The sequence below is a fragment of the Thunnus maccoyii genome, chromosome 10, assembly GCF_910596095.1.
Source record: "Thunnus maccoyii chromosome 10, fThuMac1.1, whole genome shotgun sequence".
Lineage (NCBI taxonomy): Eukaryota > Metazoa > Chordata > Actinopteri > Scombriformes > Scombridae > Thunnus > Thunnus maccoyii.
Genome location: NC_056542.1, coordinates 8,225,238 through 8,244,039, shown reverse-complemented (window position 1 = coordinate 8,244,039; position 18,802 = coordinate 8,225,238). Strand labels below are relative to the sequence as shown.

General features: G+C 39.7%; 1 protein-coding gene across 1 annotated transcript in view; it reads right to left on the bottom strand.

Annotated features, from left to right (window-relative positions):
* The window catches only part of sv2a (synaptic vesicle glycoprotein 2A), a 55,686-nt gene that overhangs the window by 24,499 nt on the left and 12,385 nt on the right, over positions 1–18,802 (bottom strand). Inside the window, exon 2 of the mRNA XM_042425137.1 lies at positions 8,714–9,504. Within this exon, the coding sequence (XP_042281071.1) occupies positions 8,714–9,323 (610 nt within the window). The 5' untranslated portion in view covers positions 9,324–9,504. The remainder of the gene's footprint in view (positions 1–8,713; positions 9,505–18,802) is intronic.

Genomic DNA, 18,802 nt, shown 5'->3' with positions numbered 1-18,802 from the left:
CAAATTTTGGGGCAGGTCAATGTGCTTTACTTTATAAAAAGTGAGACAATGTACTCCAATCTGTCGTATTCTGCATGCCTCTGTTTAATTTGTTATAATGACCAGCTTGCTGTACATTATTTACCTGAAAGCGCCAACAATTGTGTGTTTCCACACAGTGGTAATCGCAGCACAAGAGCTGAAGCCCACACAGGCTTAAACAGAGCCGTTGGATCAGCTCAGATAATCCATCACACAGTCTTAACAAGCTAACTGCTGGGATGATGAAGTTGGACGCCGGATAGTGTTAGCTACAATTAAAATGCTGAGGGAGAAAAAGCAAAGGCCAAGGATGGATGTTCTTGACTGATAAGAATATGAAGAGGGGTGTCCTTTTCTTTTAGATGAAAGACCTTTTAAGGCATTTGTAAAAGTGTGTGTGTGACTCATTCCCTCTTTCCGTCCTCTGTCTGTCTGTCTGTGTAAACACTGCAGTGCTGAATTGGGGAAGAAGGTGACTTTCACTCCCTTTTTTGATTGATTGTAGGAGATTCTTTGTGTGCATGTGTTGGTTTCCATGATGCATGTGTGTGTGTGTGTGTGTGTGTTTCTTAGCTGTGTTTTCCCACATCTTCTATGTGTGTTTTTTGTCAATATTCATGAGTGAGTATGAGTTCACATGAGTGAGTCCTCCTATTTTCCTGTATGTGCACTTTGTGTGAGCGTGTGTGTGTGTGTGAGTGTGTGTGTGCGCACCCTGACAGGGCAGAAAGACAGCTGTGAGACACTTCTCCTGACGATACATTTTGAGGTGGCAACAACGAGCCAGTGAGGATGACTGGGCTCAATAGCCTTCGCCGCAATGCAGCAACACCGAGGACAGACAGATAGACAGATAGACAATCACAGTTTCCAGGTTGACCATAAGTATCACTACTTAAGCTGCAGGCTGGGAATCTGACTGCTGTACTGACCTGTCAACCTTTCAGTATCACTATCTCTCCCTCTCTGTCTCACCTTCAGCTGGCTCAGGCCCGTCGATCTGTTTGACGAGCTACAATGCATTAGCAGCTGCATTTGGCTCAAAGATAAACTGTGTGCCAATTCATCTCTATTTATCTGAGGGGCAAAATAATTGATTATGAGTCTAAGTACAAAGCCTGAGTGAAAGCCAAATCTTGCAGCCATCAATATTCAAAGGTATAGCAGTTTGTGACTTTGCAATCTGGCCACTAAATAACAGCAATTAGGATAATTACACAGAGATTAAGTGATGAATGCCTGAGTTTACCCTTTTTTAATTGCAACAGTTTGACTGAAACTCAAGAAGTTTTGGAGTTTTTTTTAAAGTAAAGACACAAGTGTACACATTTGCACTGAAAAGTATATTTTTCACAGATGTCGTTAACAGGCACATAATTGTACTTAATGATTCACCATAAAGGTACAAAACAGTGTCTGATCTGTGACCTCTGTGGAACAAATCTGCACCGATTCAGTCTGAACAAAAGGTAGAATTACTTAAATACTGTATTTTCATATCAACAACGGATCACATGACTACTTGTACGCAAAAGATGACACCCGAATTATCACCCAGTTCTGAACTTCCCCTCAGCTCTACAGAGCTTTACGGTATCTTTCAGCTCATTGTTTTACAGCTCGGTTTACTTTCACCACCATCATCAGTGTAATTTTCGGCCGCAGCAGGCAGCTGTTTTCTGAGAAAAAGCTCTGAAAAAACACTGTATGCTACCTGCACCAGCACCAAACAGCAGACAGACAAAGTTAAAAACTAGCTGGTGAACATAAGCTGGTGAGGGATCCTTGTACTGTTTTCTTTTTTCATCTGATGACACCTTCTTGACACCAAATGTGGGAGTTATCAAAAAGAAGGGCTGCAATGGCAAATTTACTGCAAACTAAGTTGGGGAGAAAAGGGGGGGCATGCCCAAACAAAAGTAGCACAATGATTTGTCTGATGTGAAATGCCTTTTAGTGTACATTTTTGTACATTGGTAAGTATTATAGGTATTGTATATCAAAATAGACTTACAAAAAGAGTACTGTAAAAGTAATGAAAGACCAAAGGCTCATTTTAATATACAAATGTGAAGTGAGATCATTACATTTTCTCTGTGACTCTCTGTGTGCTTTTGGACAGACATGTTCTTTTGTTATTGTTGAGAGGCTCCACTGGCCTTCTCCATCCTGTTTCATGCCCAAGAAGATATATATATTCTGGGTCCTGGAGTAAAAAGGACATGTTAAGGGGTTAAATGCAACATATGGCTTGGGGCTCTTCCCTTTCTGTGCCTTTGGGAGATGTGGCTCTTATCTAACATACATGCGCATGTAAATGTATACCTCGGGGTTCTTTGCCATTGGCTGTAATCCATAAGTTTGTATGATTTGACCAATCACAGATCATTTCTTTGTTCCTTCTGCAACTATAAAAGATTATGTTTGCTTTTTGTTCGCTGAGACGAACTGATGCAAATCTTTGTCTCCTTATTGTACAATAATATTTTTAATCTTCAACCCAATGTTTTGTGTATTATTTCATATGTGTGTTCAGTGTTTTCAGACAAATTTCCACGACAGTACCTACACTAGTATAGGGTGCAGCCACAAGCTTTTGTAATCCAAAAATCTGCTGCTTCCCTCTGAGTGTACCTGGCATTTGCATTTGTCTGTTTTCAGTGTAATGAAAATAGCAACAAAGGACTTCAAAGGCCATAACAAGGTTTGAGTGTGACACATATTCTGCCAACAGTGAGCCTGCTCTCATCAGCTTTTTTGGATGTTAAATCATCAGCAGTAGTAAGCTGCCAACCATTTCTTCATGTTATATTTCTTTGGCAATTTCACACAGATTTTCTCTTGCTAGAGCTTGGTTGTAATGTTGTTTCTATTGCAATGCTTTTCTGGCTTTTGATATGAGATGTTTTCATAAGGCTGTAAGGCTTTTAATTGCCCATCACTATCAATTTTAGTTTCATATTTATTCACTGTGACTTCCAATTAATTAAAACGCCTAACAGTAAGGTGTAGGGAATATGCAATATCACAGAACAGCTAGAATTTTTTTCCGCTATTATGACGTACTGTAAAAGGTTTTTTTTTTTCCAGATAGAGCTGAGACAAAATGTATGGTACAGAGAAAGAGAGATGAGAAAGAGTGAAAGGACAAGAGAGAGGAGAAGCACAAGGACCCAGACAGCTGAGCACCTCTGCACTTTGGAGAGGAAGTGGGGGGAGGGGAGGATGGAGAAAGAGGAAGAGAACGAGCAAAAAAAAAAAAAGGAGAAAAAAAAGAGAAAGGGGAGGGGGGACGGTGGCAAGTCTGCGCTGTGACAGAGCTCCCAAAGGCTTCAGGGTAGTGTATGTGTGTGTGTGGTTGAACATGTAAAGATGTGTGCGCCACTGCAGGCTTGTGTGTACGTGTGCATGGGTGAGGGATGGGGCAGGGCAGGGGGCCACTATTAATAGCCGGTTTTCCCCTTCCTGCTAGAGCGCACAGGGCTTTTTGAATGAGCCGGGGGCTGAGGCTCTCCAGCACTGGAGGAAAATGCAGGCTCTCATCAGTTGACTTAGCCAGTCAGCCATCACACTCCTTACTGCTTACCACTGAGAGCTGAAAAAAAAACAAATGATGTACGCGCTCTACAGCAGCGATCTAAACCTGTGACAATGAGTGCTGCAATGATGCAGCAGCTGATAAACACACCTCCAAAGGGTGGAAATAACATACATACAGTATAGCTCTATTTGGCACAAGGACAGAAACATCATCATGCTTGATCCACCTTCAGTGTTGGAACATTTTTAAAGACTCCATGTTGTTTGTGCTTCTAATTTTAAAGTAAGCAATATTACTATTTCTTTGTAGTTCTTGTTTATGTGGTATTTTAATGCATGTATTATAAGGGTGCTTATTGGTAGCATAGAGTGTAGATCTAGGAATGTATTTTAGTGACAAGCTTTATTAATGTGTTACTGTCTATAAGAGTATCAGCTTATGCCCAAAAAAGAAAATTAAATGAAAAGGAAAATGTGCAGTTGATTATTTTTTTTAGATTTTCCCCAAAGAAATCCAAATTATGGCATTATTATTTTAAAAGTCCTGATCAAACACACAGGAAATTTTTAAAAAAAATGTAATAATAATAAGGCCCTTTAAGTCACAGCCCTATGTTTGACATTTCTATCAAAACTCTAAATTAAACCATCTGTTGCCTGATAGCTTGTATATTTATTCTAGATGTTAGCTGAATACTGTTATGCAAGCTTAATTCCTTTCTGACGCACTCATTTCCATCTAAAATAATGTGTACTAAATTTTTGTTGCTAAAAATAGTCCATTATATCTATCAGGCTGCAATATCCAACCTGGTTTTCCTACAGTTTCCTCTGCCAGCATCTCCCACAAGAGGCAATAAATCAAACAGACACTGACATCCATTCTGTCTCTCCTTGTCCTTGATCTCAGTTCTTGAGTCCATGTTCATCAAAAGTCCAAAGAGACATTATGATACAGCCTCAGGAAAAAAAAACAGTGCAATAGATCTCTCAAAAAAAAACAGGCTAATGGGGGTGTAGCCACAATGATTAGAGGAGGCCATACAAGCGGTAAAGGTTACAGCTTCAAACTTCTAAAGGGTATATCTTAGAGAGGTATGGCTGAAAATATCAAGATAACTTTTATGCAGTGGGAGGCATAAATACCAGATATTTTTTCCCTTCATCTGTAAAATTGTCCCAGCAGGAAGAGTGCACTAAAGGCAACTGGCTCAACAGTGTGAAATCTACTTGACATTAAAAGTACTTGTGCTTATCCAGCACTTGTCCAGTGCTTCCAGTGTGGCAGAGCTGCTGTACGTAACAAACCCCAGTTTCTTCTTACCATTATGACAAACCAACTACGCTGCAGATTCAAGCTCTGCAGCTTCACAACAAGGGCAAATCAATGACAACCACTCTGTGCTTCTCTGCTACCCTGTGAAAGTGTGTCCTCATGCAAAAACATGCAAAAACACTGCATCAGGAACATCACTGCTGTCATTTGAAAGCCTTATTCTTTCATAATTTTAAATATTTGTGTTGCTGGAAACATGAATATGTGATTCATGATATGCACTTACAACACGTCTGACAATGTCAAAAATGCAAAGGGTTCATGTCAGAATTGCAGAGATGATGAGTTTTTGTGTGTGGCGGCGTTTTGTCAAACTAGCAGTGACATGTTTCTGCCTCTGAATTATTCTCTCTGAATAAAAATTGTTTCCTGCTGTAAGAGGGTTAATATTGCACAGACGATTACTGCTCACACATGCAGACGCTCGCTGTCGCACACTGCATATACAGTACATATAAATGCACATACACACATGATATCAGTCCACCACAGTGCGTCAGGTTAACTGGCACTATGACAGCAGAGGAAGCTCTATTTGGACCGTGATGAGAAGGAGAGTGGTGGTGGGGGGTTGAGGGAGAGGACACTAGGAATCATGGGATGCAGAGCAGACTGAGCAAAGGAGGCTCTCTAGGATGAGTCAGGCATGTTGCGTAACCAGGAAAAGGGAAGAGAATCAGGGACACTCGCGTCTCCCTACTGGCTCCCCCCTGGCATGACACAAACCCAGCCAGAGAGAGAGGAGGGAGGGAGAAATGTGAGTAATTAAGTATTTTTACTCAAGTACAGAGTACAAACACGAGGTAGTTGTACTATACTGTTTCTATTTTCTACTACAACTAACTATTCTTTTTATTATAAATTCATCAGTCAATTATTTTCCCAATTAATCAATATGTCATCTGATCTATAAAATGTCAAGAAAAATTGTTAAAAATGTCGATCACTGTCCACAACCCAAAAATATTCAGTTTATTATCATGGACAACGTATGAAACCAGAAAATATTCATATTTAAGAAGCTGGAACAGGAGATTTTTTGCATTTTTTTCTCAAAAAATGACTTAATATGACTTAATAGAATATCAAACAGTTGACGATTAATTTTCTGTCAATCGACCACTACATTTCAGGGAGGGATATTGTACTTTATATTCCACCATTTATCTGGCAGCTGCAGTTACCTTGAAGACTGAATGCTACCTGTTAATGCCTTGAAGAAGGTCTCTGACCAAAAGCTTGCTGATTAAAAAGATTCCTGTGCAGGTTTAAGTGTGTGGATGCTTTTTTCCCTTCATTTAAAAAAAGTAATAGAAGTTCATACAAAGTCAATAACACAATGTTTTCTTTCTATCCTCCCTTCATGTCTTCATTCCTTCCCTTACTGCCTTTTTCCTACTTTCTTAATGTTTTTTCTATTTTTCATCCTTATTTTCTTCCTGCAACCTTTCCTTCTTTCGTTACTTTATCTTTTTTCCAAAATGTCTGTCCTTTTCTTAGTTCTTTCTGTCCTTATTTCTTTCGCTCCCTTTCTTTTCTTCCTTTATTCCTTTTCTATGTCCTTCATTCCTCATATCTAGCCATAAGTTTGTTTCATTTCCTTTCTGAAAATAAGAAAATCCCCCAAATTTAAGATACAGCATTTTCACCCAGATAGTGAAAATAAACTCTATACTTTTTCACAATTAGTGCTTTTGGATGATTTTCTTTTTTACATTTTACAGCTAATACTTATTTTTTTACTTAAATAAAAATCTGAATGGACTTTTACTTGTAATTTAGTATTTCTCCACAGTGTTATTGTTACTCCTGCTGCTGCTTTTACTTTCTTTGTCACCACTGTAATGGACACAAACACTGTCACACTCACACATAATGACATACTGTACACATGCAACTTGTTATGGACATTTGAGCAGACCAACATACAACAACATGCAACCACACACAGGCTGTCAGCACTGCAATCCATACCTTGTCCTGTGTACGGACCATGGTGAAAATCACACAACCCAGTACCCAATTAAAAGAATGGATGCCCGCCAAATGTAACTGTGTGCCTGCGTGTATTCCTGTTTTCTTGCAAGGGTGCGTATGTTGTTGTATGTTGTTACTGGAACAGCTCCAAATAATCAGACAGGAAACTGGAATGAACTGCTTCACTGACTCACTCACAGTTGTGACAGTCGTATTAGAGCTGAAAAAGAACATACTGTTCTTGATCAGGAAAACTTCTTTTTCAAAGTTTAGAAAAAAATCTAAATCAAAACCTTGTAAAAAACTGCAAATACAAACTGTGACCTCTTGAAAAAAGAATCAATCTGAATTGATCTGGCAGAGAATAGTTAAGGTCGCATAGAGGCCACAGTTAGGTAAGTGTTATTCAACAATATTTCTTCAGCCAGAGCAAGTATTGAATCCATTATGTTCATTTATAAATGGTACATACAGTCAATACTCAGCCATCCTCCATCTGCAGGGTAACAATGTACATCAGCATGGCAGCAGCACAGTCAAAATCCTGTCAGTGCACTGGAAATTATGTAATTAGCGCTCATTTCATTCATCAGAATTAAATAATGCAACTGAACTGAATCTATGTCAAGCTATGGTAGAGTTTATGTCACTAATATTTGGATTCATTTAGGTCAACAGTTCATTTATCTACTTCTATTTTTTAAGTTTGAATCAGTATTTTAGTGCAGCTAAAATAAATCTGTACCTGAATCAATATAATTTATCAGTATTTTGGATTTAGCTATATATAAAACCTGAGTAAAGTGATATTTACAGATTTATCTATTTGTATTAAGGAGGCATTTCATAATTATATTTCACTTTGTGAGACATATTTCCTACATTTTCCAAAATTGCTTCCAACAAGCTGCAGTGAGTGGGTGTGAACTTTGCATGCTGTAAATGTAGCATGCATTTTTCTTGTTTTACATAAATTTTTGTCATTTATTTTGCACTTGCAAGCTCTAATGATGCTGCACAGAAATATCTTTATATTTCATCCGCGGGAATAAAACAAATTCTTAGCTCTTTGTGTATTGTATCTCTATATGGAAGTATATCTGGCAGACTTGAAAAATATACCCTCAGGATAACTCTGACCCTTGTTCACGGTGTCCTTGCTGGGCAGCCAATGACAGATGACGAGGCAGGTTTGGACTCTGATTGGACATTAGCCCTCAGGACAGGAAATGATCATGAGTTCTTTACAGCATACAAAAACACACAAAGACACAGTGACACACATGCATAAACTATGAGGAGGCAAACAAGAGGTAGACAAATGGATTACATGAGCATATATCAAAAAACTGTCTAAAATCACCTTCACACACACACACACACACACACACACACACAGTCTACAGCTGAACTGAAGCAGAGAACATTGTGTTTATAATGGCTGAGGGTTCGATTTAACATTCCACTGCCGTTCAGAAGCTGCACGGGCAGTTGAATCTTAAATAGCTGTAGTTCCTCTGCCAACCAGGCTGTAGAAAAGCAATTACTGAGGGATCAGCTGCGAAGGTAACGGCTAAGATAAGACAGAGATAAAATGTGAAGCTGTGGCGTAAACTCCCAAAGGAGTCATAGAGACGAAAATAAACAGAGAAAGGGCAAAGAAGATGGTGGTCAAAAACATACAAGACTGTGTTGGTACTGGGGAGTTTTCATGTGTGTAATCCTTCCTCCCATGAGTTCATAATTGTTTTATAAAGGTTTTCCCACTTTGAATAAATACAAAGAAGTGTCTATTTCTGTTCTGTTTGGAAGCAAGAGAGTGATATCCGGAAATCTTACCCAGCATTCCCTTGTTGGGCTCAGATAGACACATGTCCTTCTCTGCACTGGGCAGCACGAAGCCGACCACAAAGATCTCCACGCCGTCCGCCATCAACGCCAGCCCCAGAACGAAGTACAGCGTCCACTGGAACTTCCCATGGCCACACTCCTGCAGGATGGTCTCGTACTGCTGGGCCAGCTCCTCCTGGTCTTTCCGCCTCTCACCTTCGTAGGCTGACAGATCCCTGAACTGCTGTGCCTGGGCGGCCGTCACCCCATCCATGCTGCCATCCTTGCCTGAGTCGGCCCTGGGGATGCCTTGGTACTCGCCTTCGTAGATCTCATCATCCTCATCGTGTCCCTCGGTGGAGTCACTGTGACCTTCGTCATCATTGGCCCGGCTGTCATTGCGATAATATCCGCCGTCGTTACCTGGTACACCGGCGTAGTCATCTTCATCATCTTCCTCCTCAAAGCGCTTATAGGAGCGCTTGGTGTACTCGTCGGTCATTTTGTCCATGCCTCGCCCCACCTTCTTGCCAACCTGCTTCTTGGCCACTTTGGCAATGTCCTTGGCGCCGCGGATGAAATCTGAGCGGCTGTCTCTGTAGCGTCCATCGTCGTCCATTTTTGGATGTGGAGGTGGTGATCAGTTGCTGCTAGGAACGGGAGGTATCAGGATCGGCCCAAGTACATGAGTGTGCAATGTGGATATCTGTTGGCTGATGAATTCAGCACCGCGGACAGCTCCCTGCTCCACTGCACTGCTGCTGTTGGGGTTTGGCCAGCGTGCACTCAGATACCAAATCCTGTGGAAAAGCAAAGAAAAGGGTTTGTGTTAGCATGATTTATCACACTGGCAGTGTAGTGCCTTTGAGGAGGAAACAACAATTGTAAGCACATTTTTAAACTGTCTAGATCAGAGCCAATTAATACTGAAGCACAAAGAACCATTGGCATTCACTTTGCATTGGCATTTGCAGGACCCATTATCTGGCTCAGCACTAATGCTGAAAACACAGTGTGGCATTTACAGTGGCGCACCGTAGAACCAACATATAAACGACCATGCTGCGACACAGACGTCTCTAATTAACAAGCAGAGCAGCAATATGGGCCTTTATAGGTCAGTGTGTAGAGAAGGTACTGCCACTGCTGCTAAGGTTACATTCAAATTCACACTTAGGCCACTAGTGATTACAATCTGTAAACTCAAACTAATGTTAAAACCAGACATTTGTTGCTGCAGAACGTGTTACATGTTACGTCATGTTGATCTGATGTGAAATTTAGGAGATAATCATTACATAAGTAAAAAACTTGGTATTTTTTTAAAAGATCTGTCCAAATCAATGAACCAGTCACCACACTAACTAACTAAGAAGAAGTCTTGTTGGTCTATCGTTTAAAATATCTACTTTCCTATTGAATTGATTGCCATTTCAACACTTTTTATTTCACCATCACACCTTCCACTCTGCCATCCTGTGTCATTCTCCCTTCCTCCTGCTCTCTTTCAAACCCTCTTTCATCACTACTTTTTATTCATGTCTCCATTGCCTTCCCTTTCATCATATTTACTAAGAGAAGAGAAGAGAAGAGAAGAGACAAGAAGAGAAGAAAAGAGAAGAGAAGAGAAGAGAAGAGAAGAGAAAAGAAGAGAAGAGAAGAGAAGAGAAGAGAAGAGAAGAGAAGAGAAGAGAAGAGAAGAGAACAAGACGAAGCACAAAAAATTGTGAGTCTATCAGCAGGCCACCCTGCCTTTTTTCCTCGACACTTCTGTCACTGTAATGCTGCCCTTGTTTCTCTTGCTGAAAGAGACATGCTGCACCGAGGAAAAGGCTGTGAGCAATACAAATGGGCAAAAACAAACTCAGCAGGGAAAGGATCATTAGTATCTGTGTTTCAGTGAGCATTTGACAATCTATATTCATATTATACTTTTATACATAAAGCATGTATATGTGAATAAACCAGTTTAGATTAGCAACCCTCTCCTTGATACTCTCCAAACACCAATTGCAGTGCTTTCACCTTAAAGGAATATGTTTACATTTTAAAAAATACAATAGTTGCTGTCTTGGCGAGAGTTAGATAAGAAGATCGGTACCACTCTCTGTCTGTCTGTGAAGTATGAAGCAACAGCCAGAAGACAATTAGCTTAGCTTAGCATAAAGACTGAAAGCAAGGGGAAACAGATAGCCTAGCTCTGTCTCACTAATAACACATTGTATCTCATTTGTTCAATACGTACATAAACAGAAATGTAAGAGCAGCAACTTGTGGTTTCATGAGGGTTTGTCTGCTTGAACTATTTCTTGGCAAAGTTAATCAGATAGACAGATATGAGAGTGGCACTTTTGGTTTCAGAAAGAAAGAAAATAAAAAAAGTATTTCAAAAAATGTCAAACTAATCCTTTAAAAATCAACATAAAATATACATCTACACTGAGTATTAACAAACTCTTAGTGTGGCTGGCTAAGATATTTTTTGTTTTAATATGTTTTTCTACAAAATCCTTTTTTATTTACCAAAAGAAGCCAAACTTCTCAAATATTTAATGTTCTCTTAACACAAGTAGCTGCACAAGAACTTTAAATTAGGACTTAATCTGATAAAAGAGTCTGACGGTGTATTTGATGCAAACTTTTGGTCAAGTTTGTAGCCAAAGAGCATTAAGGTTTAACGCCCAGCCCAATACCCTTGTGTCTTGGTTCCTAACGATGATAAATCTGAGGGGTCAACAGAATAAAGAAAAAAACTGTTGCAGAAAAATGTGTTATTTTTTCTTACTTTTCTCCAATGTTTGCTTTTTCTTTGTAAAATGCTAGACACACTCACCTACAGTATTCACAAAGGCCATAACCTGTGATCACGGGTCACAAGGTCTTCCATTTTAAGGGGTCACGAACAAAGAAGTTTGGGAAAAACAAACCCTGGTCTATTGAAGCCGTAACCCCTGCCTGATATGTGCAATGTCTCTAAGATGAAAGATTGTTTATGGCTTGTCTGCAACAATAACACATCACCAGCATGTATGTGCTGTGCTCTGGAGACAAAGCAAAGATGATGTGCCCCTGGAGAGGAAGTCTTTGGGGATCGACTGCAGCTGTAGCCAACACTGAAGTCATTCTAGTAGCTTCCAACAGTCTCTTTAAAGAGCGCAGTTGCAGCAGCAACTCAGCATGAGGAAGAGAGAGAAAATGTTCAGCCTGAGGGAGCTGACAGTAACGAACAACACGACCACAAACATTGAATTTACTGCAGAATACTCATGTCAGACAGATTGTCCAACCCTGTGTATAAGGTGCTGTATTTTGTTACTTACTTGGTACATAAGTTTTCATACTCTGTCATACAGTTTACCTATTAATACTACAAAACGCCATTACACTTCCCTCCTGGAAAACAACACTATTCAATCAGTGAAGCTTTACATAACAGTTTATCTGAGAAACTCAGAGCCTCTTGCAATAAGCAATATAAAATCAAACTGCAGACAGTACAGACAGATGAAACAACAGCCCCTCCCTCCATTCTATGGTGCATAAAACCTGCAATTCCACAGCTTTTAAAGTAAAATTTGTGGCAATGCAGAGTTTAAAATATTCCTATTCTCTGCTGCCTGCAGTAATAACAAGGGCAAAGAAGGTTCTGCAGGAGCAAGGCAGGCCAGCATCCAGTTCTTCTGAGTCATCCACTGATAACTGTTTAACAACTACACTTCAAACAACGTCAATTAACAACTGCAGTGCGCCATCCTCCCTCCCTATGTTCCTCTTTCCTTTTTCTTTTTTCTTTTTCTGCTTATTTTACATTCTACTAGTATCTAATAGTCCTTCAGTCTGAAGTATATAGGGTTCAATATTGCCTTTTATGTTGTCATATTGTGAGTATAAGAGGCACACACACCTTGTTTCCCTCTGAAATATAATGAGAGATGATCACTTTATCATACTGTGTGTTCCAGAAGTAAGAAAACTTCATTCAAAATCCCACTTTGTAGTAAAAAAATGTAACAAAGCTACCCAACAGAGCGTGATGTTGTTAACTCCATATGTTTCAACAAGGATGGTAATCTCTTGAAAACAACCTAATGCCATATGACTGTTGCAGCTTTTAAGAAACAGCATTTCCCATAAGCCTTAGACCATTGCAGGTTAAACGTTGGCAACCCCACTGGCAAGTCGAGGGGTCCCAGTTAGTTCAGACATGTCTGTAAGCAGGACAGAGAGGACCAGTCAGTGTAGACCATATATACTCAATAGACGGACTCCGGTCCGTATCCGGACTGAATAACAATTTAATCAGGACAAGGAACAAAATTTCACTGCAACCTGACCCGGACCAACAGTTTCAACAATGGAGAGTGGAGAACTCACACCGCAGCAGACTCAGTAATGAACACTTACACCAGTGTCTCCGCTTAAGTTTACGAACTTGGTGTCACTTCTCCTATTACTGTAATAGATATGCTGTTCATGTACACAGTTGTGGAGATTTGTACTGAAATATCATTATTTAATGCACCCTTACTGGATTTTTGATGCAGTGGATATTTGCTCAGTGGACCTCTTGAACTTGAATAGCCCTGGTGCAGATTTTTTAGACAGCAAAGATTATAGATAAAAAGTTGAAAAAATGATGCCAGGAGATTGTGTTGGTGCATTTTATGGATGTGGACAAAACCAAGTTACAATGGCACAAGTATCTGCACTGGTAAATTTTTATATGAGCTGTAGTTTTTTGGATGTTCACAAAACAACTAGACAAACTGGATGCCAATTTGTCCTAGAATATGGAAAGTAAACCCCAGGAATGTGTTTATTTTTTTCAGAAAGGCAGATGAAAGAAATGCTGAATCACAGATCACATTGAGTTACATAAACTAGTGGAAAAGACTCTCTATTAAATCGGAATTTACTCTATTAAATCTTGGCATTTACAAGCAGTTGTCTCAATGTCTAGGAAGTAATCAGACTGCACTGACAGTGTAGTGATCAATAAATCAATGAGCCATGTGATTAATATCAGGCACAATGGGGGGTTGTATTAAATTACACTGGATAACTGCTGATAAACTACAAACTAACCTCAGTGACACTATTATTGTTGTCGTTCCTATTCATTAAAATGTGTTTAACTTGTTAGTACAAGTGTAACAAGTCCTCAATGATTTTATTACAGCAAAAAAAAACACCAGCAGATGTAACCAGAAAAGAGGAGGGAAGGATAGCCGGCAGTGGGAAGGCAGGAGGGAGGGAATGTTTGAAAGCTTCTTGTGTTGCCTCAGGGGTGCTGAACAGACACAGACTACTGCCAAGCCAACATCACATGACCCACAGGTCTGCTGGGACAACTGAGTTTCTAAGAACACGCTTACTGAAAGCCAGCTGAAAGTAAAACCCAAGAAATAGGGGGAAGGCCTCGTTAGTGTTTCCCTTAGATCTCCCTTTACTCCACTTGTCAGGCGTTGTACAGAAGAGATTACTACATAAAAATCTACTTTAGTATGTCTTTAATTAGTCAATAAACTGTAATAATTTTAGCTGTGGTATTATGCAATCAGATGTCAAAAATGGATAGCTTTAAAAGTATTCTTTTAATTTAGTTTGCAATGATATTCTGAGGAATCACATTTCAGATTATTTCAAAAATTCACATGGATATTCAAAATTGCATATTAAGAAATTAGGATGTTAAAATTAGATCTGTGGCTCCCATTAGGCATTTTCCCTGGAGGAATACTAGGACTCAACGATGTGAGAAACAAGGTTCTACAGCTATGCTAACAGCTCTGAGAGGCTGTACTTAAAGCTGGAGTGCGGGACGTTTTTCTCCCCCTTCTGGCAGTGAGAGTAATTACAAACACACTGTTGACACATGCTTACGTCATAGGCTCCGCCATAGCCTAGTCCGTCACTACTGTTGCAGCAGTAAAACGGCGGATAAATTGTTTTGAGTGTCACACAATCTCCGTGAAATGACCCGTTTCACTATCAGAATTTGATCTATTCTGTCCGATAACATTTGGAAAGTCTAGAAGAGCTGCACGATTAAATTATTTTGTCCCCATTGAAATTAGCAAAGAGCTAACCGGAAGTGTGCATGCCCCGCCCATAGAGCATGCACAATGTGCATTCATCCGGCCAGCGCAGGAATATCAAACCCAACACCAGATGAAAAACTCCAGTAGGCTATACTGTGAAATACAGAGAGATTTATCTGGCGGTGATAGGCTTAATAAGCATTGTGTGAACTCATTTGGCAAGGGCTTGAATGTAACAGACGTTCAGACTGCAAAGTGCAAAGTTCTGCGCTGCAGATTTAAGCACAGCAGTCATCTGAGCTAGATGCTAACGTCAACATGCTGCTGCTCAGCAGGTATAATATTCATACACGCTGCTAATGGCGGGCAAAAGCTAAAGACCTCGGTGATGAGACAATTGATTTTACAATCTGCAGAGTGAATCAGGGCGGTTTTACTTTTGAGCAGCTTTGGCTGTGTTTTGTTTACAACTTCAAAAACAAAGCGTTTTGAATTCATTACTGCTCTGATTCCCTCTGAACGGTGGCTGAGGGTCATGGGTACTGTAGTATTCTTAACCATCCGCCATGCCAAAATCCCAGCTGAAAACATTGAAACTGGTGGTCATAATATAAACATATAGATCATTACATTATCCAGGAGAGTAATGTTGAGGATAATGTTTGGTTCATGGCAATCCATCCGACAGATGTTGAGATTTATTATTATAATTCCTATCTGAAGTTTTACATCTCATAATCTGAAATAAACTAATCAGTAGACCATAAATCACGGCCACACGACTAACTTGGATTGAGCCATTGTCTCTCACTGTATTATTTGCTGATGTATTACTTCACAGGCAGAGAAACTACAAGTTGCTGAACTGCATCAGTGACTAACATGTGCGGGTCAAAGACACAAATGCTTCAGGCTGAACTGTGGGAACAAGCAGCCCGAGTTAAATCGATTTTTTGTGTACATCAGTGAAGGGAACCTCAGTACCACTGCCTTTGATTCAGGTATTGCTGATTTTTTTTTTACCTAATAGCTCTGTTCAAGACTACTGCCATAAATTTGTTACTGAATAACAGCTGGATTTTCAGGCTTTTGAGCTCACAAATGTCCCTCAGGCCACAGGCTTTGGATGAATTGGACAGAGATTTAAGGTTCAGACTGAGCTCAAGTTGGAGTACACATCTATTGTACCTCTTATGGTTTATCTATCATTTAGTAGTCCACCCATCCATCCTGCTTTTATGCGGTCATCTAAAAAACTAAACTGAAGCTCTTTTGTTTCAACAGTTTCTCACTTTGAAGGTCAGTATCACATAATGAGCAAATGCTGTGAAAGACATTTGGTGGTTTGTCATCAGCCTGGATCTTGCCCTGTGAATTGCTCATTTTAGTTTTCACTTGCACATTTGTGATAACGCCAATGAATAATTCACAGGGTTCCAGCCTGGAGATTCAACCATGTACCATTAACAGGTGTAGATTTCTTCACTATGGATATACAGGGTGCAGATAAAAATACATAATAAAGTCAGTTTGATAAAGATCACACATTAAAATGTTTTGTATCAGTTGTTCAGCTTTGACTCATGTGTTCAGCTGTTGTTGAGTCAATCTGTTGCTTGGTCAGTTCGTCCAAAAAAAAAAAAAAAGGCTGTTGCAACACAGCCAGGGATTTTGACCCTTGCAGTGAATATGGACATAAACTTTCAAGGGCTCATTAAATTGTTGGTTCTGCCAGACTGCTTTGAAAGGTAGGGTGACATTATATTTTTAAAGCTGCTTCATATTAACATTTCAGAGAGAGAAATATCACCTGCCTCTACAGTTCCCCTCAGCTCTACAAAGCTTTTTAGCATCTTTCAGCATGTTGTTTTGGCCTGTAATTTTACTGTTTTGGTTCAGTCTCACTGTTCTCATCAGTGCCATTTTCCAGCTGCAGCAAGCAGCTGTTCTCGGTGAAAAATTTGTGATAAACCCAAAAACCCATGCTACCAGACCAGCACAGACAAAGATAACAAGTAGCTGGTGAACAAGGTGGAGCATTTAGCAACACAAGAGCCACATTTTTTTCCAGGAATCAACTAAGAAATTAAGAATGGTGAAACCTCTAGAGACAGTTTTATCACATATTGCATACCAAGAAGGAAGAAATAATCCAAGAATTTCTACAGTTATAGTTTGTCTTCATTACAATTTTTGTAAATATTGTTTTTTGTACTGAACTGTGAGCTGACGATATCATTGCTGTACATCACTTGTCTCTAGTAACATGGAGCAGTTGAAGGACGTAGTCACACATTTTAATTTTAACTATCGGAGGTCAGAGTGCAGTATTATGAAGGTTACATAAATTGGATAAAATGGCCACTATTGATTTCCTGTGGGATTTGTGTTTGGAAAGGTCATTGCAACTGTGAACATATGTGGTTTGTATCTTGATTTCATATTTCAGGTCTTTTTGTCCTTTATGTGTCTGCAGTATCACCACTGCCACCTGGTCTATGGGTTTGTTGCACAGGCAGACAATAAAACTGTATTTTCTGTGTCTCTAACTTCAGACATTGTACATCATCTGCAACCATCTTTGCACAGTGACTTAATCAATTTTCTATTTCCCTCTGAGGAATCACCCGGTTGGTTGATCCTCCTTTGTCACCATGGTCACGACCTTTGTACCAGGAGACTCTTGAGGCCTATCTGAATGCAATGAGGCAGCCCATCACCATCTGATTAGCCTTTCACAAGATGAGAGTGGGTGTTGGTTGATTCGCTGCCCATGAATAACAAATACTGTCCTCGTGCACATATGTAGGGTTTCTGATGTGCAGCTGCTCTCTCACTGCAGTGTAAATATCACCTGTATCACTGCTTATCCAATATAGAACTTATATACATTTCATATAAGAGAAACATTGTATGCAGCTGGCCTTTAGTGAGGGCTATATGCTTTTTGGAGTAATAAGAAAATGGATAAGCTTACATTATTATGAAACACAGTATTTTTCCAAACTATTCTGGCATCTCTATTGAAGTGTAAATTGATAATAAATTAACAGTCCAGGAGGGGAAGGAGCAAAAACCCTGGCTGTCGTTTGCTGCTGATGAAAGACTTAATTATGTAATCCCATTTTCTTCTAATGAGCAGAGAAGACGCCAGAGGGACGGGAAATACGGCCTCATACACACACAACCAGCACGAACACATGGGCAACATACAATCTGACTGGCTAAAAGCATGCTAACAAAAGATGGCAACATGCCCTGAAACTCTGAAATACAAACTAGCATGACTGAGGTGATGCACTCATGTAGCCAGGCTCTTACTCTCCTCAACACTATGTGTTTCTGATAATAAAGCAATATGCAAAAGTACAACATAGCTTATTGTGTGAAATGAATCATGATGTTTTAGAGATACCTTAAGTCCATGCTGCACAAAATAATACCACACTTTTACAAATCTTCTATGGTGGAGACACTGAAAACCAAAAAAAATCACAAAGATGTTTCTTTCTGCAAATATTAAAACCAAAACTGTCTCTGTTGAAACATTTTATTACTTGATGTTTCTCAGCTCTGCTGGTAAGTGAGCCAATATTGATGGTAAAACTGATCAGAAGGTTCAGCTTTGTTGTCGTTACACCGTACAGGATTGCCCAATAGAATGATGGAGCCAGGTAAAGATGAAGCCATATTTCCCATTGCTGACTTAGTCTGAGTCTTATTTTGCTTTCCTGCAACCAGAAATTGAACAAAAGTAGGCGGATTAATTTATTTTAGGTCCCAGGTGAGTTAACTTAACTCAATAAATGTTATTGGCAAGAATTGCCTCAAGATCTGCTGAACTTCATATAATCCTTGCACATCCTCTACTGATGTTAATGAATACTACAGTAAAGGTTCAGTAGGCTTCAAATGAACTAGTTAGAACATGTCTAAAGGCTAAACCTGTTCCAAACTGTCACACTCAAAGGCGGGGCGAAGAGCCTACTGTCACACAGAGGGGCGAGACATGATGAATCATACAGGAATAGTGGCACACAGTTACAGACAATCTCTC